The following is a 12,323-nucleotide window of genomic DNA, read 5'->3' as shown; positions in this document are numbered from 1 at the left end:
GCTGGACGCCAGGAGTTCCTATCAGCTCTCTTGTGAGGGAGAAGCATCAGTGTAGTTTAGTTACCAAAACTAGGGAGAATGGCTGCAACCCAAAGTCAGTCACGGATGCTCCCCGAGACTGCCCAGAGGTAGGCTTGGCCTCAGCTGCGGGCTCCTCAGCAGAGGTCGAGATGCAGGGTGGGCCTAGCAGGCTTCCTGCAGGTGGTTGAGCTGTATCTCCAAGGTAGGGTTTGCCTTTCCCCAAGTGGCTGCTGTTTGAAGGGCTTGGGCATCTCAGAAGAAGTGGCTGCTAGGGTGTGGGTGGGTGGACAGGGATGATCAAGCTCAGTTTCCCAGTCTCCATTTCTCTGTATGCCTATCCCCAACTCCAGCTTCTCAGGCAGCACCAGGTGCACTGCCCTCATGCACCAGCGCCTCATGTGAGTGGCTGAAGGGAAACCCTGTGCTCTGGTGTTCTATTCTGCTTTTCAAGTGGCTTTACCTCCAACTGTCTGCCTCTCTCCCTGATGGATAGGAGTTACCACCTTTCCCAGATACATGTTAAGGGGCCATATCTCAGCTCTACCACTCTGGACTGGGGAGTGTTAGAAATAAAGTGAGCTCCGCAAGTCAGGGGTCCTGGTAGAATACAAAACACTTGGGAGCCAGGCAGCAAGGCAAACATCTTTACTTCTACTTAGAAGGGTGCACACATATGGTCTGGAAGCGCGTGCACACGGAGCAGACTGTCTGCTTTGTTTTATAATCCCTGACGCACATGACCTGTCCTTTGCTCTTGATTGGAGCTCAGGCACACAGTCTTTCACGATTGGCTAATTCAAAGGAGGGATTGGCCTTTGCTGTTTTAAGTTGGTGGCCCCCAGGGGAGCTGCCAAGTCGTGGGGCCAACATGATAGCTGTCTAAACTGTTCTTTGACAAAAAAGATGACATGTTCTCACAGGAGCCTAGCCTGAGTCCAGGCCTCACTTCTTTCAGGGATTCCCCACCCCAGCCTGCACCTGTGAGAGCAGCAGCCCCTCTGACAACTGCTGTTCATCTAGTCTTCAGTTGTTAGTTCCAGGTGAATGTGCCCACATTTAGTTTTATTTCTAACTAGGGTTCCAGTGCACAAATTAGTGCACCTTGAAAGGAACAGTGGGCTGCGAGGCTGCGGTATGCACAGGGGCAGGTCTTGACCCATCCTCTGTGCCCATGCCTGGCCCCTCCCACCGCAACCCCGGTCCCCTGTGTGCCAGCCCCACTTGCATCCGCTGATGGCACGGAGCAGTTGGGTCCAGTGCCACCAGTGGGTGTGAGTTGGGCCGGTGCCATTAGCGGGTGCAAGCAGCAGTTGCTGCCCTGATCACCCCTTAGGAGCAGGGGGAGGTGGAGAAGCCCTCAGGGGTGATCAGGGATGGCAGCCACTGCTTGCACCTGCTGATGGCGCTTAGTGATTGGGACTGGTGCCGGGCACCGGCAGTGTGTACGAGTAGAGGCTCCGGCGCCAGCTGCAGGTGTCAGTGCCTGGCGGGACCGTGGCACATGGGAGCAAAGAATTTTCAGTTACCACCAGAGGCTAGCCCCGCTGACAGTGACCAGTGCCCTGCCTTGGTCTGGCACCCCTGCTCACCTGCTCCACCATCCCACCATGATTATGTTCCCCATGTTCCGCACATGCCCCCTGTGGTCAGTGTGGTCAGTGCATGTCATAGCAACCAGTTGTTCAGTTATTCTGCCAATTCAGTCTATTTGCATATTAGCCTTTTATTACATAGGATTTGGTTCTGGGAGGAGTTATAAGAAGGATCCACCTACTAGGCTGCCACCTTGAAAACTGTTCTTCAAGGCTTTCTTAATTTTTACATCAGGAACACACCAGGTATGGCCTATAGTTTGTTTTTTAAAGGCGGGAAGCCTGATTTTGAAAAATCACATTTTCGGCAAATCTGAAACCTTTCAACCAGATCTGCCCACCGCTGAATATGGTGGGCTCCCTGCTGTTGTCTCCCTTGCCCCTTGATTTTTCCCATTCTTCGATCCTGGTAGAGCTTTCTGTTATCTGTCTTGGTTGGGTAGTTTGGTCAATCAAATGTTGCTGCCTTAGTTTGTTACCAGTAGGAATCCCCAGTTTGGAGTGTGGTGAAGAAGGAAACTGTTCAGCACCAACAGCTTAATTGTGACAGCCTGGCTGTGGTGACAGCCACTGGCCTGCTTGCTGGCCCTGAGCCAGGCCCCGTTCTGGCTAGACAGCCCCTGCCTGGCACTGTCTGCTCCACTCTGTTCCTCTGAGATGTCCTCAGGGTCTCCCCTTTGGTGTTTCAGCTCCGATTGGAAAATGGAGCACACTTTCCCTTTTGCAGGAAAGGGAAAGTGTGCTTCTAGAGCAGAGGGAATTGACTTACAGAGACAGAAAGCCCTGCACCTGGTCCCTTATTAGTTCTTCCTCACCCAAATGAGGACTCCAAATCCTTGCAGTTTGTTCCAAAAGGCACTATCCTGATTGGTCAGAATTGAACTGCTCGGATTGGTCAGTGCAGAAGCCAATAAGGATATAGCTGCATAGCTCTGATTGGATGGGGAAAGCCTCAATCCTATTGATTGAAATAAGGTTCAAGCAACTCCTTTATTTTTTTTAAATTCTTACCTGATTGTATTTTTCCATTGATTTTTAGAGAGAGTGGACGAGAGAGATAAAGAGAGAGAAAAACATTGATGTGAAAGAAATACATCAATTGGTTGCTTCCTGCCTGCACCCTGACCAGGGCCTGGGCCAGGGAGGATGCTGAAGCTGAGAAACGTGCCCTTGACCAGAATCAAACCTGGGACCCTTAGGTCTGCAGGCCGACACTCTGTCCACTGAACCAAACTGGCTGGGGCTCAAGCAACTGTTTTATAAAGGGTTGGCTTGGGTCCTGGACCCAGTATAGACAGGCAGTTGGGTGCAGAGGCAGGCAGCTTGGTGCAGGCTGCTCCCTGAGTGCAGCTTGCTGGAGAGGCCCGTGGAAATGGCTGCTGGGCTCTGCCTTTGAATTTTGAGCCCAGTTAGCCACCAGGAGCCCTTCTTAGTAGGTGTCTTCTTTCTCAGGGCCTACAGTTTCAAGCAACTTACGTTTTTCTGTAATTCACATCTCAGGGTAAAATATATTGGTGGGCAGAGTTTTCTGTAGATGAAACACTCTGGAAAGTCCTACCAGTTGTCAGCTCTTTTCATTGTCATAGCCCGAGAAGGGCTTCGTGTGTGACGAGCTTCTGCCATCGGTCTACACGGGGTTCTCACTGGATGTCTTTGCTTTTCCCTGCAGGACTACATTGATTGTGCCGAGGTGTGGGCAGAGTACACTTGCAGGCATTTCACGGTATGTGTGGCTGTGTTTTTGAAATAATTACTGTATTTTCCGGCGTATAAGACAACCCCCCTAATTTTACAGTTAAAACATAGGTTTAGGCCTATATTCGCTGTATAAGACTACCCCCCACTTCTGAGGCAACACCAGTTCTTTTTTTAATAGACCGCCTCTCTGACTCTGGCCAATCTGAGCAGGCTTTTTTTCGTTTCAAAAGTCGTCTTATACGCCGGAAAATACGGTGTATATATATTTTTAGGCATTTTACAGTGATAATTATTCTTAACTTGTAAAAGTCCATCCTTTGTTGTATAGTGTGACAGAGCATTCAGATGTGTGCTATAGCAAGAGGGTTCACATGTGAATTTGGGGGAAGCTGCATTGTGCAAAACTAAGCAGCTTTTCACTATAATATATGTTAGATGCTTATATGCTGAAGTCTCAATGACTTTCCATGGGGTCTGGCAAGCAGCAGTTCCCAAACACATTTGACTGCCATGTAATTACTGTCTAAGCACACAAACACACTCTTCCTGAGGCCCTGCCTGGGACCTCAGTTTGGGAAATACTGGGATTTTCAAAGAGCAGAGACTTTAAAATAGGTAGAACTGGATTTGAGTCCTATTGCCAGACTTATTTACTTTAAGCAGCAACATTTGAGGTAGGCATTGGGTCACTTGACTTGTGGGGGCTAGTCTGTGCTCTTACACAATGTCAGTGCGCTTTGCAGCACCAGAGAGGGACCTGGTGGGGGCAGCAAGTGGCACCATTGATTTTTCCAGCATGTAGGGAAGCAGGGGCTTGGGAACGCCCAGAGCCTGTGGGAACGGTGCTTCCGTCCTGACGTGATGTGGACAGAGCCACTGTGAAGCTGTGATATGGGAGGGATTTTCCCCTTCTAATATTTCCAGCATAATATTTGAAACTCTTTTCTGGAGGCTGTGTACTATATTCTGAACATATTAGTCCTTTTCTCCAGAAAAATGGTCATTGACTGCCCTTCAGTGTCTAATGGGGGTTTCGTTCACTTCCCATTAGAAAAGAGAGGTGAACACCGTGCTGGCTGACATCATCAAGCACATGACTCCAGATCGCGCCTTTGAAGACTCCTACCCTCAGGTACACATGTGCATTTCCTTTTTCACTGCTGGAGGTTTTCTTATTAGCATGTGGCAAGGGTCACACCAGAAAGTCAGATGATCCTAGCTCTGTCATACCCTGACTGAGTACCCTTTACTCTTGTGCCTCAGTTTTCTCCTCTGCAAAATGAGGACCACCCTCAGTGGTTGTGAGGAATAAGTGAGGTGTGGATGGGAAGCCCAGGAACTCAAGTAAGGTGCTTGTGTTTTTCAGTTAAACTAACTTTTTATTTGGGAATAAAGTGTGTTGTAAAGTTTAAAGAATAGCTCGGAAAAATCCCATGATTCCTTACTCAGATTCTCCAGCTATGAACATATTTGCTTTATGATTATCCTTGTGTGCACACATACTCATATGCATGCAGATCTTCTCTGAATCGTTTGAAGATAAGTTACACACATCTTACCACTTTGCCTCTAAAGCATTCAGTGAGTATTTGATTCCTAAGGACAAGGACATGCTTCTGTGTAACCCAGGGTAGTGGGCAGCTTCAGGATATCACAGGGCCTACCGCAGGGCCCTGCTCTCCTCGTCACTGGACTCAGTCGTGCCCTGAGAGCAGGTTTTTCTCCTTCTATGTGGGACATAAACAGTATGTCGTGCACGTAGGTCTTGGTGAGGGTGTGGCTGTAGATGTCGGTCTCAGGCATGGATGAAGAGTGGCGTGTGTGCATTAGAATTTTTGTTGAAGAAATTTTGGTAAGACCTTGAGTGCTAGGGGCCCAGTTAATTGAAAACTTTAAGTATCAGTGAATTTAATGTGGACCATTCCTGAGAGAGACTGGAATTAGACTAGACTATGATTCTGTCCTATTGAACAGCATCCTATAGCAGGGGCCCTGAGGGCAGCTTGCATTCATGACATCCACCTGTATTGGTCATGAGCCCGTGGACTGAAGTGGCCTTCTCTTACTCCAGGCCAGGAGTAGGGAACATGCCTGGTAAGCCTGGAATATTTCTTGTGCCAGAAAAAAAGGACGCACTAAAAATACTGACAGGGTACAGGGACCTGAAAAGGACCCAGAGCAGCTTGGTAGGGGCCCCTGTGAATTCCCAATTTGAACATCAAAAACATAAGGACAGTGGTAGGTTATAACCCACTGACTAAAATAGGGATCCAGCGGACTTTCTGATGATGAATAGGAATAAATAGATGAAGGGAAAGGGGTTGGGGGTGCCAATTGAGAAATGTGGAAGAAACAGTAGAATTGAAAAAAAATCACCATTTTCAGTCATCACAGTGAGCAGATAGGGATAGGGTGATGGATTAAAGTATTATAGTTCCATCACTGTTCACTTTCCTCCATTTGATAGCAGCGCAGTGGCGGCGGGGGGATGCATGTGTGACTGCACTTAATTTAAGACATTCCTGGGCTAAAGGGTTTGTTGTGGATATGGTTTCAGAAACCGTTTTAACCAGACAGTATTGCAGTTTCTTCATCTTTTGCTTGACTGACCTAAAAAGCTACTTAATTATGAAATAGGACCTTACCTTTTAATATTCTGTTTCTAGAACATGAGTAATTTCCTTTGTGAAGGATTTGTAACCAGGAGCGTTTTCAGTAGAAACAAACTATCTGTCAGTGAGTTTCTCTTAGCAGTAATGCGGCAGGCAAGGTTTGTGTTTAACTTAGAGGTGGCTCCTTAGGCCTCTCTTCCTGTGAGGCCCGTCAGCAGCTCTGTGTGCACTCAGGTGCAGATGGTTTACCCAATCCTAGGGCCTTAGGCCCACGCCCCGCCCTCCTGGGGGATGTGACCTTTAACTCCTGGCAAATTCAGAATAGTCAGGTTGGGCTGTTTTGTGAATGAAGGTCTATGGGACGCAGCCACATCCGTGGTTTACCTGCTATCCCTGGCTGCCTTCTAGCTATAGAGGTGAGGCTGTGTTTGGTGATGCCTGTGTGGCTACAGAAACTTCTACTCCTCCTGGATAGTCACAGCTGACGTTTGGAGGCTGGAGGGCAGGTACCGGTACCTGAACCATCCCTCTCAGCCCTCACATGGAGCTAACTGCCGCCTTGCTCTGCCTGTTCCAGACCAAGACGCTGTTTCCCAAGGCTCAGTCCTTCCAGACGGTGGACAGCCCAGGGTGCCCTTCTGGGGGTTGGGATTGCAAGTGATGCACGGGTGGCCTTTTAAACACACCCACGTTATATCAAATAAGATGTGTATTTTGTTTTATTTGCAGCTTCAGTCAATAATTAAGAAAGTGATTGCTCATTTCCATGATTTCGCAGTGCTCTTCTCAGTGGTAAGTAACATTCCTTAGTTAGTTATTTGTGGAAATTTGTATCTGAGTCAGAGGTTCTCTTAGTGTTTCAGTCATTTTTCAAGGGGCCCTGGGCCAAAAGAAATCCTTAACGGTTCTCTTCATAAAGTAGCTACGTCTAAACAGCTTAAGTATCGATGTCATCACAGCTCAACCAGCAGCTGAACAACATGATGCGCCTAGACCAGTGTTTCCCAAACTTCTCTCATGATGAGAATCACCTGGTGGAGTTGTTAAAACACAGATTCCTGAATCCCAACTAAGAAGTGCTAAACTAGAATTTTTGGGAACATATAGGTAAAATTGTATACTTAACTAGTGCTCTAAGACAGATTTTATATACAGAGCACTAAGTTAGGTATGCAATTTTACCTATATGTTCCCAAAAATTCTAGTTTAGCACTTCTTAGTTGGGATTCAGGAATCTGTGTTTTAACAACTCCACCAGGTGATTCTCATCATGAGAGAAGTTTGGGAAACACTGGCCTAGAGACGGACAGAAAATATGATGTAGCTCATCATTCCTTAACCACTGGAATGTGTGCTCCAGTGGCACCCGTTTCCCAAACTGGACATCCTCTTCCGCTGTGACTTCACGTGGGGCTTGCTTTCATCACACAGCCTGATGTTGAAACTGAAATAACAGCTGCCTCAATGCCTGACAGCTGAGATTTATTTTGTTTCTCTCAAAAAGTTACAAACTCTGAGACGTCCTGTCAAGTTTGCTGCAGTGCACGGGGCTAGCGCACCCTGGGCGCCTGTGTACCGTGCCGAGGGGAGGAGTCCCCGCTCACGTACACTCACAAGACGGCAAAGTTTTGGTCTTTCCTTTATTTAAAAGTAGAGGCAGGATACCATAGCCACTCTCTGAACAACTCTGAGTCTTTTCTTTGCTTGCCAATGTCACTGTGAAGAGACTGAAGCCTACCTTTCATTTTAGCACACAGAAAGCTTTGGTCACCTAAATGTTGTCCAGCCCTTGCTGGCAGGCTCAGTGGCTACAGTGTATGCCCCTGCACCGAATGATTACTTGGTCTGTCCTCGCCCCCATGGGGGCTTGTGCTGTGTGCAAGCAATTGATATCAATTGATATGTCTCTCACCCTCCCCCCTCCTTTCTCTCACCTTTTCCCCCTCCCTCCCTTTCATTCTCTAAAAATCAATGGAAAAAATATCCTTGGGTGAAAATTAACAAAAAAATAAAAAGTAAATGTTGCTCAGATGGTGCACCAAAATGTTAACTGGCCCCAGCCTGACCCCTGGGCACAAGGAGGTTGTTTGAACAGCAGTTGTTTCTAACCTCTGGGTCACCTCCCGCATTCGGAGTCCTCGCTGATCTGCCCTAGAGACGAGCAGCTCTTTTGTCTTCAAAGAAGAAAATGACCCATGTATTCCTTTTAATAATGTATATAAATAGCATGGAGGTGTTTTTTTCTTTTTAAATTTTGTTTTTAGGAAAAATTTCTGCCATTTCTGGACATGTTCCAAAAAGAGAGTGTGCGGGTGGAGGTTTGCAAATGCATCATGGAAGTTTTCATCAAGTAAGTGTGACTTTGTCATTGAAAACTTCGATTCCTAGTGCCTTTTGAAATCTGTTGGTAAGAATCAGTGTACATGCCTGAGGAGCAGTGAGAGGGAGACCTCCAAAGGAGCAGTCACGCTGAAGGCTGTGCTTTGTGCTGAAAAAAACAGGACAGGGCCATCACCTGCATTCACTCAGATGTGCTATTGGAAGGAACAGGCTATTGATGAGCTAACTTAGGAGGAACGTTTTAAAAGATAAAGTTGTATTTATCAAGGTATCAGAGCTAGAAAGATTTGAATCGTCTCTGGGTAGATTTGTGATCTATTTTCAGTTTAGTTTCTTTCATGTTATTAAATCTATTTCCCAAAAATGTGTACTGCTGGTGGTACATGAAATAACTGTAGGTAGTCCATGGAGGAGAGGTTTTCATTTTCATTTGTAAAGTTGTTTATATTTATTTTAGTGTATGTTAGTTAATATATAACTAGTGCAGTTGGTGATTTTATGTATATTTTTTCTAAAATATTAAGTATGCAGAGTTTAGAAAATTGAGATAAATGTTGCTTAAATATATGTTTTAAGCTTTCCTTGTGTTATCTTCCTAAAAGGCTAATTTCATATGCTTGGAATAAATACACCAACTTTACTTTCATAAGGATTTGTTTGATTAGCTTGTCCTTTTATATTATTTGAAAAACCCAATTAATAAGTGCTCCTGGCAACTAATACAGTTGAAGATAGGTCGTTAGCCACTTCAGGGAGTTTAAGAAACATGATGAAATAAACCCCTTTGCTTGTATTAGGAAGTGTAGCAGTTTGACCAGGATTCTGCAGTTACTAGAGATTACAGTATGTGGTGAAGAGCAAACTTGTATTGAAAGAATTAAGAGAAAATTAGAACATGGCCCCTCAGTGGTGAACTGGGCCATGGTCAGTGCAGTCGGATTCTGGCTGCTTCTCAGTTATGTATAGTTGATGAGAATCAGATCCTTGCTTTCCTTGTCCTCAGTGGCACAGCTTTCACGACTGTCTTCAATTGTTTCCCAGGCATCAGCACGAGCCCACCAAGGATCCAGTCATTTTGAACGCCCTCCTGCATGTGTGCAAGACCATGCATGATTCCGTGAAGTAAGCTGCCACGTCACATAGGCTGGGTCTCAGTGCCACATGGCAGTACATGAGGCGATGGCTGCTGGAAGCTGCCACTGTGAATTCTATGTTATGGGGCTATTAAGGTTCTTGCCATCGAGGACTTTCCACTCTAGGAGAGCAGTGAGGCTAAGGGTACCTTCCTGAGAAAATGACACAACATATGTTCTTATAATGGAAATTCAAGTGAGAGAAAAGGCTGGTTTCAGCCAAATGAACTCAAACCCCTGTCTCCAAGAGATCTCTGAGAGTGACAGCTAATACATTAGTGAGTTCACTTATTCAGTAATATAGCCTTCACATGTTTTCCTCATTATTAACCAGTTTTTATTTTATTTTATTGATTATGGTATCACATAATTGTCCTCATTTCCTCATTCCCATCCCAGACCCCTCCCCACATATGCCCCCACCCCCTTGTTGTCCATGGCCACTGGTTAGGCTTATATGCATGCACACAAGTCCTTTGGTTGATCTCTTCCCCTTACCCTCACCCTCCCCTACCTTCCCTCTGAGGTTTAAGAGTCTGATCGCTGCTTCTCTTTCTCTGGGTCTGTTTTTGTTCATCAGTTTATGTTGTTTATTATTTCCTCTAGATGTGTGAGATCATGTGATCCAAGAAATACCCTTGTAAGAACTGAAACTGAGACAAGCCATAATAGTTATGCTGAGAAGCAAATGAATCAGTCTGTAGTGAGTTCCTTTCTGGGCCAACAGTTCTTTTGAGTCCCAATTTCAATGTCAAACAGTTCCTTATGTGTACATGTTAGCCATGATATATCAGATCTGGTTGGTGGACAAATGGTGGTGATGCAGGTCCGACCGTCTCTGGTTTGGTCCTGGGCATCCTTCAGTTACACGCAGCTGCTGTTTGCTGGTGTGGTGGGGCGTTGTCAGCATCTTCCATCTCTGAACTGTTTCTCTTCTGTCTTCATGGCTGGAGCACTTCTGTCTATAACTCTGTTACAGGAATCCAGATGGTCTCGGGGTTGTTTTCTGAAAATATACAAACATATTCTTGACCAAAAGTTAATAAAGGGATATTTTCTATAAATTTGACTTGGGATCCTTTTTCGTTTTTGTTTTTTTTTTCCTCCAAATGATTTTCCTCTGGCTTGTTTGACACCATGTGTGTATTTTCATGAGTATCTTTCTGTTAGCATTTCTAATTAAGGTTAATTTTCTAAAGTACAAATTTTTTAGATGTAATTTACTCACAGGATATTATTCCTTACATGATATTCTTCCACTGTCACCCCCTTTTTTAATTCAAATAATAGGCTTTTGTAAATTTTATAATGTAGTCTTGATAGCTTTTACATTTTAATTATTTGGTATAAACTATGACTGCTTTAAGTTCATTACATTTTACTCAATTTTACCATGAGACGCTCTGCCAATAAGAATTTTTGTTAACACATTACGAACAGTTTTTTTGTACAGTACAACCAGTATTTCTAGAATATTCATTTATTTCCATTAGCCAGTTTAATTTCCTCTAGGAAATTGTCTACTATTCAACTGTCAAACTCAATACTCTTAACAACAGTCTTATTTCCCATGTGTGTATTAGTGGAAATGATTATTTGCCGTCTTGAGAAGGGCCTGAACATTCCTGCTACTAGGCTGGACTTGGATATTAAAAACCCACTTGCCCACACCGTGAGTACAAGACCTCTCAAACAAGTCTTGTTGCAGTGAGAGGGCAGCTGCTGTCAGCCAAGTCTCTGTCTGTTACCTGGGTCCCAATTTGAGCTGTGCATGGGAAGCGAAGCAGCCATGCAGGCAGGAGACCTCCCTCAGAATGGGAGAAGGTTCAGGCGCCTGCCACGTTGCAGGGGGGAGTGGTAAGGGTCTGTGCCTCACCTCTGTTGACCCCCAAGTTCTCTCCTGATGGCCCCTCTGCGACTGTGCCTGTCTTAGGTTGTTCCTTCCCTGAGGAATCTTACCTGTCTGGCTAACCAGCCATCCTCCAGGGGCAAGCAGGGGGATGTGAGGTTTAGTTCTGTCTCCTTGGTAGCCTATGCCCCTATGGGCCCCATGCCCAGCACCTGCCTCGGGAACGCCTCACCAGCTGGCGAGGCTCGGGTACTGATCTCATATTTTGGAGAACCCATGTTTCTTCTCCAGAGAGGGCCCAGCTCACCCCACTGGGTGAGAGACAGATCCATGGTACTAGCCACCATGATGCTTCAGCCTCGGCATGAACTGAAAGCTCAGGCAACAGCTGTGGGCACCTGGACCACGAGAAGAGGGTCACTCTTGGCCAAAGGGGCAAGAGGGGCTAATAATAGAATGCTCAACTGCCTTCCCATGGGGCTCTCTACACAGTAGAAGGGATTAAATTCTTTTATGTCCTTTTTAAATTGCTGCCAGACATTCAAAGGATTGGTTTGTAAGTTTGTTTGGGATAATTGTACAGTATGCTGTTTAATTCTAAAATATCTAGAGATGTGTTACCTTTGTCTCCAAGCACAAAAAAAAAAAAAAAAGATTTTTATTGATACCTCAGGGTGCGAGGTACTATTATAGGTAATGGGTATAACCCAACTCTGGGAAAAATTTTAATGACCTTGTAGAATAATATCATGTAAGGATATTTGTTCTAGGCCATGGCAATTCCATTTTAAACTGGCTGTCAATTTCTTTTTGTATAGACAAGATCTTTGTTACATTTTCTGCACCTCTCCCAGGAGGAAGTAGAGATGGTCCCTTCCTTTGGTGTACTCACAAGCCAGAAACCTCTCTTTAATTTTACACACAAAGGAGCAGTGGTTTGATTTTGTGTCATATAGGTGGGATGCTGGGTGGTGACCCCTGTATAATTATACTTCCTTGTCCCACCTGTGGTCCTCCTGGATGACCAAGGTGTTTGGTATCATCAGTGACTACTTTGGGTGGGGGAATTAGCCCACAT

General features: G+C 45.4%; 1 protein-coding gene across 2 annotated transcripts in view; it reads left to right on the top strand.

Annotated features, from left to right (window-relative positions):
- The window catches only part of VPS35L (VPS35 endosomal protein sorting factor like), a 143,135-nt gene that overhangs the window by 97,726 nt on the left and 33,086 nt on the right, over window positions 1-12,323 (top strand). For both annotated transcript variants that reach the window (XM_084882709.1, XM_084882708.1), the window contains exons 18-22: window positions 3,283-3,336; window positions 4,363-4,443; window positions 6,653-6,715; window positions 8,188-8,273; window positions 9,305-9,385. In XM_084882709.1, coding sequence (XP_084738835.1) covers window positions 3,283-3,336; window positions 4,363-4,443; window positions 6,653-6,715; window positions 8,188-8,273; window positions 9,305-9,385 — 365 coding nt within the window. The remainder of the gene's footprint in view (window positions 1-3,282; window positions 3,337-4,362; window positions 4,444-6,652; window positions 6,716-8,187; window positions 8,274-9,304; window positions 9,386-12,323) is intronic.

Source organism: Pipistrellus hanaki (genome assembly GCF_964339955.1).
Source record: "Pipistrellus hanaki genome assembly, chromosome: 4".
NCBI lineage: Eukaryota > Metazoa > Chordata > Mammalia > Chiroptera > Vespertilionidae > Pipistrellus > Pipistrellus hanaki.
Note: the sequence above shows the minus strand (reverse complement) of the source record. Positions and strands in the feature narration are given on the sequence as shown.